Genomic DNA, 24566 nt, shown 5'->3' with positions numbered 1-24566 from the left:
GCACCTCGCCCAGCATCCGGTGTGCCCTGCATCCCACAGACTGCTCCCCTGTACCTGCCATCTCTCACAGACACCCCCACAGTACAGCCTGCACCTCGCCCACCACCCCGTGTGCCCTGCTCCCCACAGACTGCTCCCCTGTACCTGCCATCTCTCACAGACACCCTCACAGTACTACCTGCACCTTACCCAGCACCCGGTGTGCCCTGCATCCCACAAACTGCTCCCCTGTACCTGTTATCTCTCACAGACACCCCCACAGTACAGCCTGCACCTCGACCAGCACCCCGTGTGCCCTGCACCCCACAGACTGCTCCCCTGTACCTGCCATCTCTCACAGACACCCCCACAGTACAGCCTGCACCTCGACCAGCACCCCTCAGACTGCTCCCCTGTACCTGTCATCTCTCACAGACACCCCCACAGTACAGCCGGCACCTCGCGCAGCACCCCACAGACTGCTCCCCTGTACCTGTCATCTCTCACACACACCCACAGTACAGCCTGTACCTCGCCCAGCACGTGGTGTGCCCTGCACCCCACAGACTGCTCACCTGTACCTGCCATCTTTCACACACACCCCCACAGTACAGCCTTCACCTCGCCCAGCACCCGGTGTGCCCTGCACCCCACAAACTGCTCCCCTGTACCTGCCATCTCTCACAGACACCCCCACAGTACAACCTTCACCTCGCCCAGCACCCGGTGTGCTCTGCACCCCACAGAATGCTCCCCTGTACCTGCCATCTCTCACAGACACCCCCACAGTACATCCTGCACCTCGCCCAGCACCCCGTGTGCCCAGCACCCCACAGACTGCTCCCCTGTACCTGTCATCTCTCACAGACACCCCCACAGTACAGCCTGCACCTCGCCCAGCACCCGGTGTGCTCAGCACCCCACAGACTGCTCCCCTGTACCTGCGGTCTCTCACAGACACCCCAACAGTACAGCCTGCACCTCGCCCAGCACCCCACAGACTGCTCCCCTGTACCTGTCATCTCTCAGAGACACCCCCACAGTACAGCCTGCACCTCGCCCAGCACCCCATGTGCCCTGCACCCCACAGACTGCTCTCCTGTACCTGCCATCTCTCACAGACACCCCCACAGTACAGCCTGCACCTCGCCCAGCACCCCATGTGCCCTGCACCCTACAGACTGCTCTCCTGTACCTGCCATCTCTCACAGACACCCCCGCAGTACAGCCTGTCCCTCGCCCAGCACCCGGTGTGCCCTGCACCCCACAGACTTCTCCCCTGTACCTGTCATCTCTCACATACACCCCCACAGTACAGCCTGCACCTCGCCCAGCACCCCACAGACTGCTCCCCTGTACCTGCCATCTCTCACAGACACCCCCACAGTACAGCCTGCACTTCGCCCAGCACCCCGTGTACCCTGCACCCCACAGACTGCTCCCCTGTACCTGCCATCTCTCACAGACACCCCCACAGTACAGCCTTCACCTCGACCAGCACCCGGTGTGCCCTGCACCCCACAGACTGCTCCCCTGTACCTGCCATCTCTCACAGACACCCCCACAGTACAACCTTCACCTCGCCCAGCAACCGGTGTGCCCTGCACCCCACAGACTGCTCCCCTGTACCTGTCATCTCTCACAGACACCCCCACAGTACAGCCTTCACCTCGACCAGCACCCGGTGTGCCCTGCACCCCACAGACTGCTCCCCTGTACCTGCCATCTCTCACAGACACCCCCACAGTACAACCTTCACCTCGCCCAGCAACCGGTGTGCCCTGCACCCCACAGACTGCTCCCCTGTACCTGTCATCTCTCACAGACACCCCCACAGTACAGCCTGCACCTCGCCCAGCACCCCGTGTGCCCTGCACCCCACAGACTGCTCCTATGCACCTGTCATCTCTCACAGACACCCCCACAGTACAGCCTTCACCTCGCCCAGCACCCCGTGTGCCCTGCACCCCACAGACTGCTCCCCTGTACCTGTCATCTCTCACAGACACCCCCACAGTACAGCCTTCACCTCGCCCAGCACCCTGTGTGCCCTGCACCCCAGAGACTGCTCCCCTGTACCTGCCTTCTCTCACAGACATCCCCACAGTAGAGCCTGCACCTCGCCCAGCACCCCGTGTGCCCTTCACCCCACAGACTGCTCCCCTGTACCTGCCATCTCTCACAGACACCCCCACAGTACATCCTGCACCTCGCCCAGCACCCCGTGTGCCCAGCACCCCACAGACTGCTCCCCTGTACCTGTCATCTCTCACAGACACCCCCACAGTACAGCCTGCACCTCGCCCAGCATGTGGTGTTCCCTGCACCCCACAGACTGCTCCCCTGTACCTGTCATCTCTCACAGACACCCCCAAAGTACAGCCTGCACCTCGCCCAGCACCCCACAGACTGCTCCCCTGTACCTGTCATCTCTCACAGACACCCCCACAGTACAGCCTGCACCTCGCCCAGCACCCCATGTGCCCTGCACCCCACAGACTGCTCTCCTGTACCAGCCATCTCTCACAGACAGCCCCGCAGTACAGCCTGCACCCCACAGACTGCTTCCCTGTACCTGTCATCTCTCACAGACAACCCCACATTATAGCCTTCACCACGCCCAGCACCCCGTGTGCCTTGCACCCCACAGACTGCTCCCCTGTACCTGCCATCTCTCACAGACACCCCCACAGTACATCCTGCACCTCGCCCAGCACCCCGTGTGCCCAGCACCCCACAGACTACTCCCCTGTACCTGTCATCTCTCACAGACACCCCCACAGTACAGCCTGTCCCTCGCCCTGCACCCCTCAGACTGCTCCCCTGTACCTGTCATCTCTCACAGACACGCCCAGAGTACAGCCTGCACCTTACCCAGCACCCGGTGTGCCCTGCATCCCACAGACGGCTCCCCTGTACCTGTCATCTCTCACAGACACCCCCACAGTACAACCTTCACCTCGCCCAGCACCCGGTGTGCCCTGCATCCCACAGAGTGCTCCCCTGTACCTGCCATCTCTCACAGACACCCCCACAGTACAGCCTGCACCTCGCCCAGCACCCCGTGTGCCCTGCACCCCACAGACTGCTCCCCTGTACCTGCCATCTCTCACAGACACCCCCACAGTACAGCCTGCACCTCGCCCAGCACCCCGTGTGCCCTACACCCCACAGACTGCTCCCCTGTACCTGCCATCTCTCACAGACACCCCCACAGTACAGCCTGCACCTCGCCCAGCACCCGGTGTGCCCTACACCCCACAGACTGCTCCCCTGTACCTGCCATCTCTCACAGACACCCCCACAGTACAGCCTTCACCTCGCCCTGCACCCCTCAGACTGCTCCCCTGTACCTACCATCTCTCACAGACTCCCCCACAGTACAGCCTGCACCTCGCCCAGCACCCGGTGTGCCCAGCATCCCACAGACTGCTCCCCTGTACCTGCCATCTCTCACAGACACCCCCACAGTACAGCCTGCATCTCTCCCAGCACCCGGTGTGCCCTGCACCCCACAGACTGCTCGCCTGTACCTGTCATCTCTCACAGACACCCCCACAGTATAGCCTGCACCTTGCCCAGCACCCCGTGTGCCCTGCACCCCTCCACCTTACTCTGCATCAGGGCCCTTTCCTCCTTGGCACGCCGGCTGCTGCCCTTTGTTCTACTTGCCCTCTGCCCACCCACAGGAGAAGATCCGGAGCATGTTTGAGCAGCTGGTGGTTGTGGATCATCCCAATGTCGTGAAGTTGCACACATACTGGCTGGATGTGAAGTCCTCCAGTGCCCGGGTAAGGGGCACCGGAACCGTGTGATGGGGAAGATTTCCTGGGTGGGGATACCAGTGTCTGCAGGAGATCCTGACGCACTCCTCCTCCTCTCCCTTTGCTGAGGTGCATGAGAACCCTGCTCTGGCTGTGGCTGTGGCTCTCCTTCCTGGGCAGAACTCCCCCGGGGCAGGGTGCAGCTTCTTGGCTCTGGCAGAGAGCCGGTCCCGGTGCGGGGCACTGGTGCTGCGCAAAGAGCGCGCGTCTGGGCTGCAGCGGGCAGTGCTGACTCCGGGGGGCAGCAGCTGAGTGAGCGTCTCCCTCCCTCTCTGCCAGGTGATATTCATCACAGAATACGTGTCCTCTGGGAGCCTGAAGCAGTTCCTGAAGAAAACCAAGACAAACCACAAGGCCATGAATGCTCGGGTAGGGTTTGCTTCCCCTGTTGGGGGATTGGTCGGGGGGCAGGCAGCCTCTGCCCCACTCCACTGAGGTGAAGACCCTCTCTGTCAACAGGCACCAGGCTCAGGTCGGCATGTGGGGATATCCTGGGAGCAGCACAAGCCCTCTGGTGCACTGCCAGGTGCTCGGCCTTGCCAGTAGCTTTCCAGATAGTGCTGCATAGGAGAGTAGCATGGCCCAGTGAGAGAGAAAAGGGCAGCTCAGTGAGAGAGAAAAGGGCAGCTTTTAAAGAGTGGAAGTCAGATCCTAGTGAGGAAAATAGAAAGGAACATAAACACTCCCAAATTACGTGTCATAATGTAGTAAGAAAAGCCAAAAAAGAGTTTGAGGAACAGCTAGCCAAAAATTCAAAAAACAATAGTAAAATGTTTTCTAAATACATTAGAAGCAGGAAGCCTGCTAAAAAAGCAGTGGGGACCTTGGACGATAAAGATATAAAAGGAGCGATCAAGGAAGACAGTGCCATTGCGGAGCGATTAAATGATTTCTTTGCTTCAGTCTTCACGGCTGAGGATGTTACAGAGGTTCCTAAATCTGAGCCAGCCTTTTTAGGTGACAAATCTGAGGAACTCACTCAGATTGAAGTGACATTAGAGGAGGTCTTGGAGTTAACTGATAAGCCAAATAGTAACAAGTCTCCAGGACCAGACGGTATTCACCCAAGGGTTCTGAAAGAACTCAGATGTGAAATTGCGGAGTTATTAACAGTGGTTTGTAACCTATCCTTTAAATCCACTTTGGTACCAAATGACTGGAAGACGGCCAATATAACGCCAATATTTAAAAAAGGCTCTAGAGGAGACCCTGGCAATTATAGACCGATAAGTTTAACATCAGTACCAGGCAAATTAGTAGAAACACTAGTAAAGAATAAAATTGCAAGGCACGTAGAAGAGCACGAATCGTTGGGCAAAAGTCAGCATGGTTTCTGCAGAGGGAAGTCGTGTCTAACTAATCTATTAGAATTCTTTGAAGGGGTTAATAAACATGCGGACAAGGGGCACCCAGTGGACATAATATACCTAGATTTCCAGAAAGCCTTTGACATGGTCCCACACCAAAGGCTTTTATGTAAATTAGGCGGTCATCATGGGATAGGAGGAAAGATCCTTTCATGGATCGGGAATTGGTTAAAAGACAGAAAACAAAGGGTGGGAATAAATGGTAAATTTTCACAATGGAGGGGGGTAACTAGTGGTGTTCCCCAGGGGTCAATCCTGGGACCAATCCTGTTCAACTTGTTCATCAATGATCTAGAAAATGAGGTAAGCAGTGAGGTGGCAAAGTTTGCAGATGACACCAAGTTGTTCAGGACAGTCAAAAGCAAAAGGGATTGTGAAGAACTACAAAAAGATGTCAGCAAACTGAGTGATTGGGCAGCAAAATGGCAAATGAAATTTAATGTGGGTAAGTGTAAGGTAACGCACGTTGGAAAAAATAACCCAAATTACACGTACTACATGATGGGGTCAAATTTAGCTACGACAGATCAGGAAAGGGATCTTGGAGTTATAGTGGATAGTTCTCTGAAGACATCCACGCAGTGTGCAGCGGCAGTTAGTAAGGCAAATAGGATGTTAGGAATTATTAAAAAAGGGATCGATAATAAGACAAAAGATATCGTACTTCCCCTATATAAAACTATGGTACGCCCACATCTTGAGTACTGCGTGCAGATGTGGTCTCCTCACCTCAAAAAAGATATACTGGCATTAGAAAAGGTTCAGAAAAGGGCGACTAAGATGATTAGGGGCTTGGAACGGGTCCCATATGGGGAGAGGCTAGAGAGACTGGGACTTTTCAGTTTGGAAAAGAGGCGATTGAGGGGCGATATGATAGAGGTATATAAAATCATGAATGGTGTGGAGAAAGTGAATATAGAAAAATTATTTACCTTTTCCCATAATACAAGAACTAGGGGACACCAAATGAAATTGATGGGTAGTAGGTTCAAAACTAATAAAAGGAAATTTTTCTTCACACAGCGCACAGTCAACCTGTGGAACTCCTTGCCCGAGGAGGCTGTGAAGGCTAGGACTCTATTAGGGTTTAAAAAAGAGCTTGATAAATTTTTGCAGGTTAGGTCCATAAATGGCTATTAGCCAGGGATAAAGTATGGTGCCCCAGCCTTCAGAACAAGGGCAGGAGATGGATGGCAGGAGATAAATCACTTGATCATTGTCTTCTGTTCTCCTTCTCTGGGGCACCTGGCATTGGCCACCGTCGGCAGATGGGATGCTGGGCTGGATGGACCTTTGGTCTGACCCAGTATGGCCATTCTTATGTTCTTATGTTCTTATGTTCCATTTGCATGCTCTGTCCTGCTGCTTGACGCAGGTCTTCCCCAAAGGGTCCGTGTGCAGGACTCTGCTGCTGGCAAGTGGGCCCTGCTTGAGGGGTGCGACCTCAGGGTTGTTCACACACGGCCTTCTGGAGCTGAGTGCAGGAATGAACCTGCTCTGTCCTTTGGGGACCAGCCGGGCACTGATGGGCTTCCCTGTCAGACGGGGCACTCTGATCTCTCCCTAGGCCTGGACGCGTTGGTGCACACAGATCCTCTCTGCCCTCAGGTGAGCCTTCTCCCCACCTGTGTGACTGGCTGGCTTGCTGCTTCATGCCCAGCAGGCTGGTAACACTTCAGGGAGGCTGTGATCTTTCCACAGCTTCCTGCATTCCTGTGACCCGCCCATCATCCACGGCAACCTGACAAGTGACGCAATCTTTATTCAGCACAACGGCCTCGTAAAGATCGGCTCAGGTACTGGGCAGAGGCCCCCTCCTGCCTGTGTGATCAGGCTGCGCGGTCGGTGCAGGGAATGCCCCGCAGCTGAGAGAGGTGCACTCAGGACATTGCTTGCACGCCTTAGCTGCACCCACCCTTTGGTCCCTTCCAGACCCCTACTCTCCCTGGCCTTCCTTCGTGTCCCAGCCAGCTCCTGGTCCCAAGAGTGCCCACAGGCCCCTCCACTTCAGCTTCCTCCTCACTCTCCCTGGCCTCCCCACTGCCCGTGAAACAGACTCAGCTGGGTGGCGAATCACACGTCCTTCCTCACAGTCTCCATCCTGGCCCTGATGGTATAGACCTCTCTGTAGCCCGTGGCTGGCAGGAGTTCCTCCACCCACCTGCTGGCCGTGTTCTCCTGTTCTGCCTGGTGCCTCTCGCCAGCTGCGTAAAGGTGGGTGAGGGGGTGACCTGCAGGCAGCTGGGGCGCGGCTGGTTGTCTCTGGCCCAGCTGGGTGGGGGCGTGACCCTCAGGCAGCTGCAGAGCAGCTGGTTGTCTCTGGCCCAGGTGAGAGGGGTGGACCTGCAGGCAGCCGGGGGGAGGCTGGCTGGCTGTGGCCCAGGTGGGTGAGGGGGTGACCCACAGGCAGCCGGGGGGCGGCTGGTTGTCTCTGGCCCAGGTGGGTGAGGGGGTGACGCGCAGGCAGCTGGGGGGAGGCTGGCTGGCTCTGGCCCAGGTGGGTGGGGGCGTGACCCTCAGGCAGCTGGGGGGCGGCTGGCTGGCTCTGGCCCAGGTGAGAGGGGTGGACCCACAGGCAGCCGGGGGGCGGCTGGTTGTCTCTGGCCCAGGTGGGAGGGGTGGACCCGCAGGCAGCCGGGGTGCGGCTGGTTGTCTCTGGCCCAGGTGGGAGGGGTGGACCCGCAGGCAGCCGGGGGGCAGCTGGTTGTCTCTGGCCCAGGTGGGAGGGGTGGACCCGCAGGGAGCCGGGGGGCGGCTGGTTGTCTCTGGCCCAGGTGGGAGGGGTGGACCTGCAGGGAGCCGGGGGGCGGCTGGTTGTCTCTGGCCCAGGTGGGAGGGGTGGACCCGCAGGGAGCCGGGGGGCGGCTGGTTGTCTCTGGCCCAGGTGGGAGGGGTGGACCCGCAGGGAGCCAGGGGGCGGCTGGTTGTCTCTGGCCCAGGTGGGAGGGGTGGACCCGCAGGCAGCCGGGGGGCGGCTGGTTGTCTCTGGCCCAGGTGAGGGGTGGACCCGCAGGCAGCCGGGGGGCGGCTGGTTGTCTCTGGCCCAGGTGGGAGGGGTGGACCCACAGGCAGCCGGGGTGCGGCTGGTTGTCTCTGGCCCAGGTGGGAGGGGTGGACCCGCAGGCAGCCGGGGGGCGGCTGGTTGTCTCTGGCCCAGGTGGGAGGGGTGGACCCGCAGGGAGCCGGGGGGCGGCTGGTTGTCTCTGGCCCAGGTGGGAGGGGTGGACCCGCAGGGAGCCGGGGGGCGGCTGGTTGTCTCTGGCCCAGGTGGGAGGGGTGGACCCGCAGGCAGCCGGGGGGCAGCTGGTTGTCTCTGGCCCAGGTGGGAGGGGTGGACCCGCAGGGAGCCAGGGGGCGGCTGGTTGTCTCTGGCCCAGGTGGGAGGGGTGGACCCGCAGGCAGCCGGGGGGCGGCTGGTTGTCTCTGGCCCAGGTGAGGGGTGGACCCGCAGGCAGCCGGGGGGCGGCTGGTTGTCTCTGGCCCAGGTGGGAGGGGTGGACCCACAGGCAGCCGGGGGGCGGCTGGTTGTCTCTGGCCCAGGTGGGAGGGGTGGACCCGCAGGCAGCCGGGGGGCGGCTGGTTGTCTCTGGCCCAGGTGGGTGAGGGGGTGACGCGCAGGCAGCTGTGGGGAGGCTGGCTGGCTCTGGCCCAGGTGGGTGGGGGCGTGACCCTCAGGCAGCTGGGGGGCGGCTGACTGGCTCTGGCCCAGGTGAGAGGGGTGGACCCGCAGGCAGCCGGGGGGCGGCTGGTTGTCTCTGGCCCAGGTGGGTGGGGGCGTGACCCTCAGGCAGCTGGGGGGCGGCTGGTTGTCTCTGGCCCAGGTGGGAGGGGTGGACCCGCAGGCAGCCGGGGGGCGGCTGGTTGTCTCTGGCCCAGGTGAGGGGTGGACCCGCAGGCAGCCGGGGGGCGGCTGGTTGTCTCTGGCCCAGGTGGGAGGGGTGGACCCACAGGCAGCCGGGGGGCGGCTGGTTGTCTCTGGCCCAGGTGGGAGGGGTGGACCCGCAGGCAGCCGGGGGGCGGCTGGTTGTCTCTGGCCCAGGTGGGTGAGGGGGTGACGCGCAGGCAGCTGTGGGGAGGCTGGCTGGCTCTGGCCCAGGTGGGTGGGGGCGTGACCCTCAGGCAGCTGGGGGGCGGCTGACTGGCTCTGGCCCAGGTGAGAGGGGTGGACCCGCAGGCAGCCGGGGGGCGGCTGGTTGTCTCTGGCCCAGGTGGGTGGGGGCGTGACCCTCAGGCAGCTGGGGGGCGGCTGGTTGTCTCTGGCCCAGGTGAGAGGGGTGGACCCGCAGGCAGCCGGGGGGCGGCTGGTTGTCTCTGGCCCAGGTGGGAGGGGTGGACCCGCAGGCAGCCGGGGGGCGGCTGGTTGTCTCTGGCCCAGGTGGGAGGGGTGGACCCACAGGCAGCCGGGGGGCAGCTGATTGTCTCTGGCCCAGGTGGGAGGGGTGGACCCGCAGGCAGCCGGGGGGCGGCTGGTTGTCTCTGGCCCAGGTGGGAGGGGTGGACCCGCAGGCAGCCGGGGGGCGGCTGGTTGTCTCTGGCCCAGGTGGGAGGGGTGGACCCGCAGGGAGCCGGGGGGCGGCTGGTTGTCTCTGGCCCAGGTGGGAGGGGTGGACCCGCAGGCAGCCGGGGGGCGGCTGGTTGTCTCTGGCCCAGGTGGGAGGGGTGGACCCGCAGGGAGCCAGGGGGCGGCTGGTTGTCTCTGGCCCAGGTGGGAGGGGTGGACCCGCAGGCAGCCGGGGGGCGGCTGGTTGTCTCTGGCCCAGGTGGGAGGGGTGGACCCACAGGCAGCCGGGGGGCGGCTGATTGTCTCTGGCCCAGGTGGGAGGGGTGGACCCACAGGCAGCTGGGGGGCGGCTGATTGTCTCTGGCCCAGGTGGGAGGGGTGGACCCGCAGGCAGCCGGGGGGCGGCTGATTGTCTCTGGCCCAGGTGGGAGGGGTGGACCCACAGGCAGCCGGGGGGCGGCTGATTGTCTCTGGCCCAGGTGGGAGGGGTGGACCCGCAGGCAGCCGGGGGGCGGCTGGTTGTCTCTGGCCCAGGTGGGAGGGGTGGACCCACAGGCAGCCGGGGGGCGGCTGATTGTCTCTGGCCCAGGTGGGAGGGGTGGACCCGCAGGCAGCCGGGGGGCGGCTGGTTGTCTCTGGCCCAGGTGGGAGGGGTGGACCCGCAGGCAGCCGGGGGGCGGCTGGCTGGCTGGGGGCAGCTGGGGGCATCACTGAGCACTGCAGTTTGGCGTTACCATCTCCCTTCTGCCTGTCTCCCCCCACCCCCTCTCTGCTGTTTCCGTCTGGATCTGCCCCACGCTGCAGTCTGGCACAGGGTGTTTGCAAACGGTGAGTGTCCCCCTGGCAACCCGCATGGCTTGTCCATCCCACCTCTGCGCGGACACCCCCCAGTGACACCCAGTGCCCCACCCCAGTATACACCCCCCAGTGACACCCAGTGCCCCACCCCAGTACACACCCCCCAGTGACAGCCAGTGCCCCACCCCAGTACACACCCCCCAGTGACAGCCAGTGCCGCACCCCGGTACACACCCCTCCAGTGACACCCAGTGCCCCCCCCCAGTACACACACCCCCCAGTGACAGCCAGTGCCCCACCCCAGTACACCCCCCCCAGTGACAGCCAGTGCCCCACCCCAGTACACACCCCCCAGTGACACCCAGTGCCGCACCCCGGTACACACCCCTCCAGTGACACCCAGTGCCCCCCCCAGTACACACACCCCCAGTGACACCCAGTGCCGCACCCCGGTACACACCCCCCCCAGTGACACCCAGTGCCCCCCCCAGTACACACCCCCCAGTGACACCCAGTGCCGCACCCCGGTACACACACCCCCCAGTGACAACCAGTGCCCCACCCCAGTACACACACCCCCCAGTGACAGCCAGTGCCCCACCCCGGTACACACCCCTCCAGTGACACCCAGTGCCCCCCCCCAGTACACACACCCCCCAGTGACAGCCAGTGCCCCACCCCAGTACACACCCCCCAGTGACAGCCAGTGCCCCACCCCGGTACACACCCCTCCAGTGACACCCAGTGCCGCACCCCGGTACACACCCCTCCAGTGACACCCAGTGCCCCACCCCGGTACACACCCGCCCCCCAGTGACACCCAGTGCCGCACCCCGGTACACACACCCCAGTGACACCCAGTGCCCCACCCCAGTACACACCCCCCAGTGACACCCAGTGCCGCACCCTGGTACACACCCCTCCAGTGACACCCAGTGCCCCACCCCGGTACACACCCCCCCCAGTGACACCCAGTGCCGCACCCCGGTACACACCCCCCAGTGACACCCAGTGCCCCACCCCGGTACACACCCCTCCAGTGACACCCAGTGCCGCACCCCGGTACACACCCCTCCAGTGACACCCAGTGCCCCACCCCGGTACACACCCCCCCCCAGTGACACCCAGTGCCGCACCCCGGTACACACACCCCAGTGACACCCAGTGCCCCACCCCAGTACACACCCCCCAGTGACACCCAGTGCCGCACCCCGGTACACACACCCCCCAGTGACACCCAGTACACACACCCCCCAGTGACACCCAGTGCCCCACCCCGGTACACCCCCCCCAGTGACACCCAGTGCCGCACCCCAGTACACACCCCTCCAGTGACACCCAGTGCCCCACCCCAGTACACACCCCTCCAGTGACACCCAGTGCCCCACCCCAGTACACACCCCTCCAGTGACAGCCAGTGCCCCACCCCAGTACACAGCCCCCCCAGTGACAGCCAGTGCCCCACCCCAGTACACACACACCCCTCCAGTGACACCCAGATACCCCACCCCAGTACACACACACCCCTCCAGTGACAGCCAGTGCCCCACCCCAGTACACACACACCCCAGTGACACCCAGTGCCGCACCCCGGTACACACACCCCAGTGACACCCAGTGCCCCACCCCAGTACACACACACCCCTCCAGTGACACCCAGTGCCGCACCCCAGTACACACACACCCTCCTGTTAGAGTTGGTTCCTGCCATGGGCCTTGCGCCCCTGCAACACAGGAGAGGACTCTCAGTGGGGCTTTGGCTCCCTGGGAGCTGGGCAGGCAGCACAGTCTGGAGCAGTCTCCTGTTCTCCCCCTGGACCTGGGGAGCCCTCCTGGGGACAAGCTGTGAGCTGGGGCTCTAACTCCAGTGCTCTGTCCCCCTCACGCAGCCATCTCCGACGACCTCCACAGCCCCATCACTAGTGAGAGAGAGGAGCGACGCAACTTGCATTTCTTCCCTCCGGAGTACGGCCGTAAGTTCTGCCCCCTGTGGTGGGGGAGCGTGGGGGGCAGGAGCAGCACTGGGGAGGGCGCCTGGAGCAGACGTGGGGGGCAGGAAGGGGACCGGGGCACAGGCGCGTGGGGAGGCGTGGAAGGCAGGGTGACTCCTGGGGCCGGGATGCATGGAGAGACTGGGAACCCCCTCTGGTTTGTGGTGGGGGAGCGTGGGGGGCAGGAGCAGCACTGGGGAGGGCGCCTGGAGCAGACGTGGGGGGCAGGAAGGGGACCGGGGCACAGGTGCGTGGGGAGGCGTGGAAGGCAGGGTGACTCCTGGGGCCGGGGTGCATGGAGAGACTGGGAACCCCCTCTGGTTTGTGGTGGGGGAGCGTGGGGGGCAGGAGCAGGACTGGGGAGGGCGGCTGGAGCAGACGTGGGGGGCAGGAAGGGGACCGGGGCACAGGTGCGTGGGGAGGCGTGGAAGGCAGGGTGACTCCTGGGGCCGGGGTGCATGGAGAGACTGGGAACCCCCTCTGGTTTGTGGTGGGGGAGCGTGGGAGGCAGGAGCAGCACTGGGGAGGGCGCCTGGAGCAGACGTGTGGGGCAGGAAGGGGACCGGGGCACAGGTGCGTGGGGAGGCGTGGAAGGCAGGGTGACTCCTGGGGCCGGGATGCATGGAGAGACTGGGAACCCCCTCTGGTTTGTGGTGGGGGAGCGTGGGGGGCAGGAGCAGCACTGGGGAGGGCGCCTGGAGCAGACGTGGGGGGCAGGAAGGGGACCGGGGCACAGGTGCGTGGGGAGGCGTGGAAGGCAGGGTGACTCCTGGGGCCGGGGTGCATGGAGAGATTGGGAACCCCCTCTGGTTTGTGGTGGGGGAGCGTGGGGGGCAGGAGCAGCACTGGGGAGGGCGGCTGGAGCAGACGTGTGGGGCAGGAGGGGGACCGGGGCACAGGTGCGTGGGGAGGCGTGGAAGGCAGGGTGACTCCTGGGGCCGGGGTGCATGGAGAGACTGGGAGCCCCCTCTGGTTTGTGGTGGGGGAGCGTGGGGGGCAGGAGCAGTACTGGGGAGGGCGGCTGGAGCAGACGTGTGGGGCAGGAAGGGGACCGGGGCACAGGTGCGTGGGGAGGCGTGGAAGGCAGGGTGACTCCTGGGGCCGGGGTGCATGGAGAGACTGGGAGCCCCCTCTGGTTTGTGGTGGGGGAGCGTGGGGGGCAGGAGCAGCACTGGGGAGGGCGGCTGGAGCAGACGTGTGGGGCAGGAGGGGGACCGGGGCACAGGTGCGTGGGGAGGCGTGGAAGGCAGGGTGACTCCTGGGGCCGGGGTGCATGGAGAGACTGGGAGCCCCCTCTGGTTTGTGGTGGGGGAGCGTGGGGGGCAGGAGCAGCACTGGGGAGGGCGGCTGGAGCAGACGTGTGGGGCAGGAAGGGGACCGGGGCACAGGTGCGTGGGGAGGCGTGGAAGGCAGGGTGACTCCTGGGGCCGGGGTGCATGGAGAGACTGGGAGCCCCCTCTGGTTTGTGGTGGGGGAGCGTGGGGGGCAGGAGCAGCACTGGGGAGGGCGGCTGGAGGAGACGTGTGGGGCAGGAGGGGGACCGGGGCACAGGTGCGTGGGGAGGCGTGGAAGGCAGGGTGACTCCTGGGGCCGGGGTGCATGGAGAGACTGGGAGCCCCCTCTGGTTTGTGGTGGGGGAGCGTGGGGGGCAGGAGCAGCACTGGGGAGGGCGGCTGGAGCAGACGTGTGGGGCAGGAGGGGGACCGGGGCACAGGTGCGTGGGGAGGCGTGGAAGGCAGGGTGACTCCTGGGGCCGGGGTGCATGGAGAGATTGGGAGCCCCCTCTGGTTTGTGGTGGGGGAGCGTGGGGGGCAGGAGCAGCACTGGGGAGGGCGGCTGGAGCAGACGTGTGGGGCAGGAAGGGGACCGGGGCACAGGTGCGTGGGGAGGCGTGGAAGGCAGGGTGACTCCTGGGGCCGGGAGGCATGGAGAGATTGGGAACACCCTCTGGTTTGTGGTGGGGGAGCGTGGGGGGCAGAAGCAGCACTGGGGAGGGCGGCTGGAGCAGACGTGTGGGGCAGGAAGGGGACCGGGGCACAGGTGCGTGGGGAGGCGTGGAAGGCAGGGTGACTCCTGGGGCCGGGGTGCATGGAGAGACTGGGAGCCCCCTCTGGTTTGTGGTGGGGGAGCGTGGGGGGCAGGAGCAGCACTGGGGAGGGCGGCTGGAGCAGACGTGTGGGGCAGGAAGGGGACCGGGGCACAGGTGCGTGGGGAGGCGTGGAAGGCAGGGTGACTCCTGGGGCCGGGGTGCATGGAGAGACTGGGAACCCCCTCTGGTTTGTGGTGGGGGAGCGTGGGGGGCAGGAGCAGCACTGGGGAGGGCGCCTGGAGCAGACGTGTGGGGCAGGAAGGGGACCGGGGCACAGGTGCGTGGGGAGGCGTGGAAGGCAGGGTGACTCCTGGGGCCGGGGTGCATGGAGAGACTGGGAACCCCCTCTGGTTTGTGGTGGGGGAGCGTGGGGGGCAGGAGCAGCACTGGGGAGGGCGGCTGGAGCAGACGTGTGGGGCAGGAAGGGGACCGGGGCACAGGTGCGTGGGGAGGCGTGGAAGGCAGGGTGACTCCTGGGGCCGGGGTGCATGGAGAGACTGGGAGCCCCCTCTGGTTTGTGGTGGGGGAGCGTGGGGGGCAGGAGCAGCACTGGGGAGGGCGCCTGGAGCAGACGTGTGGGGCAGGAAGGGGACCGGGGCACAGGCGCGTGGGGAGGCGTGGAAGGCAGGGTGACTCCTGGGGCCGGGGTGCATGGAGAGACTGGGAACCCCCTCTGGTTTGTGGTGGGGGAGCGTGGGGGGCAGGAGCAGCACTGGGGAGGGCGCCTGGAGCAGACGTGTGGGGCAGGAAGGGGACCGGGGCACAGGTGCGTGGGGAGGCGTGGAAGGCAGGGTGACTCCTGGGGCCGGGGTGCATGGAGAGACTGGGAACCCCCTCTGGTTTGTGGTGGGGGAGCGTGGGGGGCAGGAGCAGCACTGGGGAGGGCGGCTGGAGCAGACGTGTGGGGCAGGAAGGGGACCGGGGCACAGGTGCGTGGGGAGGCGTGGAAGGCAGGGTGACTCCTGGGGCCGGGATGCATGGAGAGACTGGGAGCCCCCTCTGGTTTGTGGTGGGGGAGCGTGGGGGGCAGGAGCAGTACTGGGGAGGGCGGCTGGAGCAGACGTGTGGGGCAGGAGGGGGACCGGGGCACAGGCGCGTGGGGAGGCGTGGAAGGCAGGGTGACTCCTGGGGCCGGGGTGCATGGAGAGACTGGGAACCCCCTCTGGTTTGTGGTGGGGGAGCGTGGGGGGCAGGAGCAGGACTGGGGAGGGCGGCTGGAGCAGACGTGGGGGGCAGGAAGGGGACCGGGGCACAGGTGCGTGGGGAGGCGTGGAAGGCAGGGTGACTCCTGGGGCCGGGGTGCATGGAGAGACTGGGAGCCCCCTCTGGTTTGTGGTGGGGGAGCGTGGGGGGCAGGAGCAGCACTGGGGAGGGCGGCTGGAGCAGACGTGTGGGGCAGGAAGGGGACCGGGGCACAGGTGCGTGGGGAGGCGTGGAAGGCAGGGTGACTCCTGGGGCCGGGGTGCATGGAGAGACTGGGAACCCCCTCTGGTTTGTGGGGGGGGAGCGTGGGGGGCAGGAGCAGTACTGGGGAGGGCGGCTGGAGCAGACGTGTGGGGCAGGAAGGGGACCGGGGCACAGGCGCGTGGGGAGGCGTGGAAGGCAGGGTGACTCCTGGGGCCGGGGTGCATGGAGAGACTGGGAGTCCCCTCTGGTTTGTGGTGGGGGAGCGTGGGGGGCAGGAGCAGCACTGGGGAGGGCGGCTGGAGCAGACGTGTGGGGCAGGAAGGGGACCGGGGCACAGGCGCGTGGGGAGGCGTGGAAGGCAGGGTGACTCCTGGGGCCGGGGTGCATGGAGAGACTGGGAGCCCCCTCTGGTTTGTGGTGGGGGAGCGTGGGGGGCAGGAGCAGCACTGGGGAGGGCGCCTGGAGCAGACGTGTGGGGCAGGAAGGGGACCGGGGCACAGGTGCGTGGGGAGGCGTGGAAGGCAGGGTGACTCCTGGGGCCGGGATGCATGGAGAGACTGGGAGCCCCCTCTGGTTTGTGGTGGGGGAGCGTGGGGGGCAGGAGCAGCACTGGGGAGGGCGGCTGGAGCAGACGTGTGGGGCAGGAAGGGGACCGGGGCACAGGTGCGTGGGGAGGCGTGGAAGGCAGGGTGACTCCTGGGGCCGGGGTGCATGGAGAGACTGGGAGCCCCCTCTGGTTTGTGGTGGGGGAGCGTGGGGGGCAGGAGCAGTACTGGGGAGGGCGGCTGGAGCAGACGTGTGGGGCAGGAAGGGGACCGGGGCACAGGTGCGTGGGGAGGCGTGGAAGGCAGGGTGACTCCTGGGGCCGGGGTGCATGGAGAGACTGGGAACCCCCTCTGGTTTGTGGTGGGGGAGCATGGGGGGCAGGAGCAGTACTGGGGAGGGCGGCTGGAGCAGACGTGTGGGGCAGGAAGGGGACCGGGGCACAGGCGCGTGGGGAGGCGTGGAAGGCAGGGTGACTCCTGGGGCCGGGGTGCATGGAGAGACTGGGAGCCCCCTCTGGTTTGTGGTGGGGGAGCGTGGGGGGCAGGAGCAGCACTGGGGAGGGCGGCTGGAGCAGACGTGTGGGGCAGGAAGGGGACCGGGGCACAGGCGCGTGGGGAGGCGTGGAAGGCAGGGTGACTCCTGGGGCCGGGGTGCATGGAGAGACTGGGAACCCCCTCTGGTTTGTGGTGGGGGAGCGTGGGGGGCAGGAGCAGCACTGGGGAGGGCGCCTGGAGCAGACGTGGGGGGCAGGAAGGGGACCGGGGCACAGGTGCGTGGGGAGGCGTGGAAGGCAGGGTGACTCCTGGGGCCGGGGTGCATGGAGAGACTGGGAGCCCCCTCTGGTTTGTGGTGGGGGAGCGTGGGGGGCAGGAGCAGCACTGGGGAGGGCGCCTGGAGCAGACGTGTGGGGCAGGAAGGGGACCGGGGCACAGGTGCGTGGGGAGGCGTGGAAGGCAGGGTGACTCCTGGGGCCGGGGTGCATGGAGAGACTGGGAACCCCCTCTGGTTTGTGGTGGGGGAGCGTGGGGGGCAGGAGCAGCACTGGGGAGGGCGCCTGGAGCAGACGTGGGGGGCAGGAAGGGGACCGGGGCACAGGTGCGTGGGGAGGCGTGGAAGGCAGGGTGACTCCTGGGGCCGGGGTGCATGGAGAGACTGGGAACCCCCTCTGGTTTGTGGTGGGGGAGCGTGGGAGGCAGGAGCAGCACTGGGGAGGGCGCCTGGAGCAGACGTGGGGGGCAGGAAGGGGACCGGGGCACAGGTGCGTGGGGAGGCGTGGAAGGCAGGGTGACTCCTGGGGCCGGGGTGCATGGAGAGACTGGGAGCCCCCTCTGGTTTGTGGTGGGGGAGCGTGGGGGGCAGGAGCAGCACTGGGGAGGGCGCCTGGAGCAGACGTGTGGGGCAGGAGGGGGACCGGGGCACAGGTGCGTGGGGAGGCGTGGAAGGCAGGGTGACTCCTGGGGCCGGGGTGCATGGAGAGACTGGGAGCCCCCTCTGGTTTGTGGTGGGGGAGCGTGGGAGGCAGGAGCAGCACTGGGGAGGGCGCCTGGAGCAGACGTGGGGGGCAGGAAGGGGACCGGGGCACAGGTGCGTGGGGAGGCGTGGAAGGCAGGGTGACTCCTGGGGCCGGGGTGCATGGAGAGACTGGGAGCCCCCTCTGGTTTGTGGTGGGGGAGCGTGGGGGGCAGGAGCAGCACTGGGGAGGGCGCCTGGAGCAGACGTGTGGGGCAGGAAGGGGACCGGGGCACAGGTGCGTGGGGAGGCGTGGAAGGCAGGGTGACTCCTGGGGCCGGGGTGCATGGAGAGACTGAGAGCCCCCTCTGGTTTGTGGTGGGGGAGCGTGGGGGGCAGGAGCAGTACTGGGGAGGGCGGCTGGAGCAGACGTGTGGGGCAGGAAGGGGACCGGGGCACAGGTGCGTGGGGAGGCGTGGAAGGCAGGGTGACTCCTGGGGCCGGGGTGCATGGAGAGACTGGGAACCCCCTCTGGTTTGTGGTGGGGGAGCATGGGGGGCAGGAGCAGTACTGGGGAGGGCGGCTGGAGCAGACGTGTGGGGCAGGAAGGGGACCGGGGCACAGGCGCGTGGGGAGGCGTGGAAGGCAGGGTGACTCCTGGGGCCGGGGTGCATGGAGAGACTGGGAGCCCCCTCTGGTTTGTGGTGGGGGAGCGTGGGGGGCAGGAGCAGCACTGGGGAGGGCGGCTGGAGCAGACGTGTGGGGCAGGAAGGGGACCGGGGCACAGGTGCGTGGGGAGGCGTGGAAGGCAGGGTGACTCCTGGGGCCGGGGTGCATGGAGAGACTGGGAACCCCCTCTGGTTTGTGGTGGGGGAGCGTGGGGGGCAGGAGCAGCACTGGGGAGGGCGCCTGGAGCAGACGTGGGGGGCAGGAAGGGGACCGGGGCACAGGTGCGTGGGGAGGCGTGGAAGGCAGGGTGACTCCTGGGGCCGGGGTGCATGGAGAGACTGGGAGCCCCCTCTGGTTTGTGGTGGGGGAGCGTGGGGGGCAGGAGCAGCACTGGGGAGGGCGCCTGGAGCAGACGTGTGGGGCAGGAAGGGGACCGGGGCACAGGTGCGTGGGGAGGCGTGGAAGGCAGGGTGACTCCTGGGGCCGGGGTGCATGGAGAGACTGGGAGCCCCCTCTGGTTTGTGGTGGGGGAGCGTGGGGGGCAGGAGCAGCACTGGGGAGGGCGGCTGGAGCAGACGTGTGGGGCAGGAGGGGGACCGGGGCACAGGTGCGTGGGGAGGCGTGGAAGGAAGGGTGACTCCTGGGGCCGGGGTGCATGGAGAGACTGGGAGCCCCCTCTGGTTTGTGGTGGGGGAGCGTGGGGGGCAGGAGCAGCACTGGGGAGGGCGGCTGGAGCAGACGTGTGGGGCAGGAGGGGGACCGGGGCACAGGTGCGTGGGGAGGCGTGGAAGGCAGGGTGACTCCTGGGGCCGGGGTGCATGGAGAGACTGGGAACCCCCTCTGGTTTGTGGTGGGGGAGCGTGGGGGGCAGGAGCAGTACTGGGGAGGGCGCCTGGAGCAGACGTGTGGGGCAGGAAGGGGACCGGGGCACAGGTGCGTGGGGAGGCGTGGAAGGCAGGGTGACTCCTGGGGCCGGGGTGCATGGAGAGACTGGGAGCCCCCTCTGGTTTGTGGTGGGGGAGCGTGGGGGGCAGGAGCAGTACTGGGGAGGGCGGCTGGAGCAGACGTGTGGGGCAGGAAGGGGACCGGGGCACAGGTGCGTGGGGAGGCGTGGAAGGCAGGGTGACTCCTGGGGCCGGGGTGCATGGAGAGACTGGGAACCCCCTCTGGTTTGTGGTGGGGGAGCGTGGGGGGCAGGAGCAGCACTGGGGAGGGCGGCTGGAGCAGACGTGTGGGGCAGGAAGGGGACCGGGGCACAGGTGCGTGGGGAGGCGTGGAAGGCAGGGTGACTCCTGGGGCCGGGGTGCATGGAGAGACTGGGAGCCCCCTCTGGTTTGTGGTGGGGGAGCGTGGGGGGCAGGAGCAGCACTGGGGAGGGCGCCTGGAGCAGACGTGTGGGGCAGGAAGGGGACCGGGGCACAGGTGCGTGGGGAGGCGTGGAAGGCAGGGTGACTCCTGGGGCCGGGGTGCATGGAGAGACTGGGAGCCCCCTCTGGTTTGTGGTGGGGGAGCGTGGGGGGCAGGAGCAGTACTGGGGAGGGCGGCTGGAGCAGACGTGTGGGGCAGGAAGGGGACCGGGGCACAGGTGCGTGGGGAGGCGTGGAAGGCAGGGTGACTCCTGGGGCCGGGGTGCATGGAGAGACTGGGAACCCCCTCTGGTTTGTGGTGGGGGAGCGTGGGGGGCAGGAGCAGTACTGGGGAGGGCGGCTGGAGCAGACGTGTGGGGCAGGAAGGGGACCGGGGCACAGGCGCGTGGGGAGGCGTGGAAGGCAGGGTGACTCCTGGGGCCGGGGTGCATGGAGAGACTGGGAGCCCCCTCTGGTTTGTGGTGGGGGAGCGTGGGGGGCAGGAGCAGCACTGGGGAGGGCGCCTGGAGCAGACGTGTGGGGCAGGAAGGGGACCGGGGCACAGGCGCGTGGGGAGGCGTGGAAGGCAGGGTGACTCCTGGGGCCGGGGTGCATGGAGAGACTGGGAGCCCCCTTTGGTTTGTGGTGGGGGAGCGTGGGGGGCAGGAGCAGCACTGGGGAGGGCGCCTGGAGCAGACGTGTGGGGCAGGAGGGGGACCGGGGCACAGGTGCGTGGGGAGGCGTGGAAGGCAGGGTGACTCCTGGGGCCGGGGTGCATGGAGAGACTGGGAGCCCCCTCTGGTTTGTGGTGGGGGAGCGTGGGGGGCAGGAGCAGCACTGGGGAGGGCGGCTGGAGCAGACGTGTGGGGCAGGAAGGGGACCGGGGCACAGGCGCGTGGGGAGGCGTGGAAGGCAGGGTGTCTCCTGGGGCCGGGGTGCATGGAGAGACTGGGAGCCCCCTCTGGTTTGTGGTGGGGGAGCGTGGGGGGCAGGAGCAGCACTGGGGAGGGCGGCTGGAGCAGACGTGTGGGGCAGGAAGGGGACCGGGGCACAGGCGCGTGGGGAGGCGTGGAAGGCAGGGTGACTCCTGGGGCCGGGGTGCATGGAGAGACTGGGAGCCCCCTCTGGTTTGTGGTGGGGGAGCGTGGGGGGCAGGAGCAGCACTGGGGAGGGCGGCTGGAGCAGACGTGTGGGGCAGGAGGGGGACCGGGGCACAGGTGCGTGGGGAGGCGTGGAAGGCAGGGTGACTCCTGGGGCCGGGGTGCATGGAGAGACTGGGAACCCCCTCTGGTTTGTGGTGGGGGAGCGTGGGGGGCAGGAGCAGCACTGGGGAGGGCGGCTGGAGCAGACGTGTGGGGCAGGAAGGGGACCGGGGCACAGGTGCGTGGGGAGGCGTGGAAGGCAGGGTGACTCCTGGGGCCGGGATGCATGGAGAGACTGGGAGCCCCCTCTGGTTTGTGGTGGGGGAGCGTGGGGGGCAGGAGCAGTACTGGGGAGGGCGGCTGGAGCAGACGTGTGGGGCAGGAAGGGGACCGGGGCACAGGTGCGTGGGGAGGCGTGGAAGGCAGGGTGACTCCTGGGGCCGGGGTGCATGGAGAGACTGGGAACCCCCTCTGGTTTGTGGTGGGGGAGCGTGGGGGGCAGGAGCAGCACTGGGGAGGGCGGCTGGAGCAGACGTGTGGGGCAGGAAGGGGACCGGGGCACAGGTGCGTGGGGAGGCGTGGAAGGCAGGGTGACTCCTGGGGCCGGGGTGCATGGAGAGACTGGGAACCCCCTCTGGTTTGTGGTGGGGGAGCGTGGGGGGCAGGAGCAGTACTGGGGAGGGCGGCTGGAGCAGACGTGTGGGGCAGGAAGGGGACCGGGGCACAGGCGCGTGGGGAGGCGTGGAAGGCAGGGTGACTCCTGGGGCCGGGGTGCATGGAGAGACTGGGAGCCCCCTCTGGTTTGTGGTGGGGGAGCGTGGGGGGCAGGAGCAGCACTGGGGAGGGCGCCTGGAGCAGACGTGTGGGGCAGGAAGGGGACCGGGGCACAGGCGCGTGGGGAGGCGTGGAAGGCAGGGTGACTCCTGGGGCCGGGGTGCATGGAGAGACTGGGAGCCCCCTCTGGTTTGTGGTGGGGGAGCGTGGGGGGCAGGAGCAGCACTGGGGAGGGCGCCTGGAGCAGACGTGTGGGGCAGGAGGGGGACCGGGGCACAGGTGCGTGGGGAGGCGTGGAAGGCAGGGTGACTCCTGGGGCCGGGGTGCATGGAGAGACTGGGAGCCCCCTCTGGTTTGTGGTGGGGGAGCGTGGGGGGCAGGAGCAGTACTGGGGAGGGCGCCTGGAGCAGACGTGTGGGGCAGGAAGGGGACCGGGGCACAGGTGCGTGGGGAGGCGTGGAAGGCAGGGTGACTCCTGGGGCCGGGGTGCATGGAGAGACTGGGAGCCCCCTCTGGTTTGTGGTGGGGGAGCGTGGGGGGCAGGAGCAGCACTGGGGAGGGCGGCTGGAGCAGACGTGTGGGGCAGGAAGGGGACCGGGGCACAGGCGCGTGGGGAGGCGTGGAAGGCAGGGTGACTCCTGGGGCCGGGGTGCATGGAGAGACTGGGAGCCCCCTCTGGTTTGTGGTGGGGGAGCGTGGGGGGCAGGAGCAGCACTGGGGAGGGCGCCTGGAGCAGACGTGTGGGGCAGGAAGGGGACCGGGGCACAGGCGCGTGGGGAGGCGTGGAAGGCAGGGTGACTCCTGGGGCCGGGGTGCATGGAGAGACTGGGAGCCCCCTCTGGTTTGTGGTGGGGGAGCGTGGGGGGCAGGAGCAGCACTGGGGAGGGCGGCTGGAGCAGACGTGTGGGGCAGGAAGGGGACCGGGGCACAGGCGCGTGGGGAGGCGTGGAAGGCAGGGTGACTCCTGGGGCCGGGGTGCATGGAGAGACTGGGAACCCCCTCTGGTTTGTGGTGGGGGAGCGTGGGGGGCAGGAGCAGCACTGGGGAGGGCGGCTGGAGCAGACGTGTGGGGCAGGAAGGGGACCGGGGCACAGGTGCGTGGGGAGGCGTGGAAGGCAGGGTGACTCCTGGGGCCGGGGTGCATGGAGAGACTGGGAGCCCCCTCTGGTTTGTGGTGGGGGAGCGTGGGGGGCAGGAGCAGCACTGGGGAGGGCGGCTGGAGCAGACGTGGGGGGCAGGAAGGGGACCGGGGCACAGGTGCGTGGGGAGGCGTGGAAGGCAGGGTGACTCCTGGGGCCGGGATGCATGGAGAGACTGGGAGCCCCCTCTGGTTTGTGGTGGGGGAGCGTGGGGGGCAGGAGCAGTACTGGGGAGGGCGGCTGGAGCAGACGTGTGGGGCAGGAAGGGGACCGGGGCACAGGTGCGTGGGGAGGCGTGGAAGGCAGGGTGACTCCTGGGGCCGGGGTGCATGGAGAGACTGGGAGCCCCCTCTGGTTTGTGGTGGGGGAGCGTGGGGGGCAGGAGCAGGACTGGGGAGGGCGCCTGGAGCAGACGTGTGGGGCAGGAAGGGGACCGGGGCACAGGTGCGTGGGGAGGCGTGGAAGGCAGGGTGACTCCTGGGGCCGGGGTGCATGGAGAGACTGGGAGCCCCCTCTGGTTTGTGGTGGGGGAGCGTGGGGGGCAGGAGCAGCACTGGGGAGGGCGGCTGGAGCAGACGTGTGGGGCAGGAGGGGGACCGGGGCACAGGTGCGTGGGGAGGCGTGGAAGGCAGGGTGACTCCTGGGGCCGGGGTGCATGGAGAGACTGGGAACCCCCTCTGGTTTGTGGTGGGGGAGCGTGGGGGGCAGGAGCAGTACTGGGGAGGGCGGCTGGAGCAGACGTGTGGGGCAGGAAGGGGACCGGGGCACAGGTGCGTGGGGAGGCGTGGAAGGCAGGGTGACTCCTGGGGCCGGGGTGCATGGAGAGACTGGGAACCCCCTCTGGTTTGTGGTGGGGGAGCGTGGGAGGCAGGAGCAGCACTGGGGAGGGCGCCTGGAGCAGACGTGTGGGGCAGGAAGGGGACCGGGGCACAGGTGCGTGGGGAGGCGTGGAAGGCAGGGTGACTCCTGGGGCCGGGATGCATGGAGAGACTGGGAACCCCCTCTGGTTTGTGGTGGGGGAGCGTGGGGGGCAGGAGCAGCACTGGGGAGGGCGCCTGGAGCAGACGTGGGGGGCAGGAAGGGGACCGGGGCACAGGTGCGTGGGGAGGCGTGGAAGGCAGGGTGACTCCTGGGGCCGGGCTGCATGGAGAGACTGGGAGCCCCCTCTGGTTTGTGGTGGGGGAGCGTGGGGGGCAGGAGCAGCACTGGGGAGGGCGCCTGGAGCAGACGTGTGGGGCAGGAAGGGGACCGGGGCACAGGTGCGTGGGGAGGCGTGGAAGGCAGGGTGACTCCTGGGGCCGGGGTGCATGGAGAGACTGGGAGCCCCCTCTGGTTTGTGGTGGGGGAGCGTGGGGGGCAGGAGCAGCACTGGGGAGGGCGCCTGGAGCAGACGTGTGGGGCAGGAAGGGGACCGGGGCACAGGTGCGTGGGGAGGCGTGGAAGGCAGGGTGACTCCTGGGGCCGGGAGGCATGGAGACTTTGGGAACCCCCTCTGGTTTGTGGTGGGGGAGCGTGGGGGGCAGGAGCAGCACTGGGGAGGGCGCC

General features: G+C 66.9%; 1 protein-coding gene across 1 annotated transcript in view; it reads left to right on the top strand.

Moving 5' to 3' along the window:
- Positions 1–24566, top strand: part of NRBP2 (nuclear receptor binding protein 2) — an 88970-nt gene that overhangs the window by 39598 nt on the left and 24806 nt on the right. Inside the window, exons 3-8 of the mRNA XM_074986830.1 lie at positions 3669–3770; positions 4083–4172; positions 6738–6778; positions 6872–6966; positions 10476–10499; positions 12359–12442. Of these exons, the coding sequence (XP_074842931.1) occupies positions 3669–3770; positions 4083–4172; positions 6738–6778; positions 6872–6966; positions 10476–10499; positions 12359–12442 (436 nt within the window). The remainder of the gene's footprint in view (positions 1–3668; positions 3771–4082; positions 4173–6737; positions 6779–6871; positions 6967–10475; positions 10500–12358; positions 12443–24566) is intronic.

Source organism: Carettochelys insculpta, chromosome 2 (assembly GCF_033958435.1).
Source record: "Carettochelys insculpta isolate YL-2023 chromosome 2, ASM3395843v1, whole genome shotgun sequence".
Lineage (NCBI taxonomy): Eukaryota > Metazoa > Chordata > Testudines > Carettochelyidae > Carettochelys > Carettochelys insculpta.
This window is presented reverse-complemented; position numbering and strand designations above follow the sequence as displayed.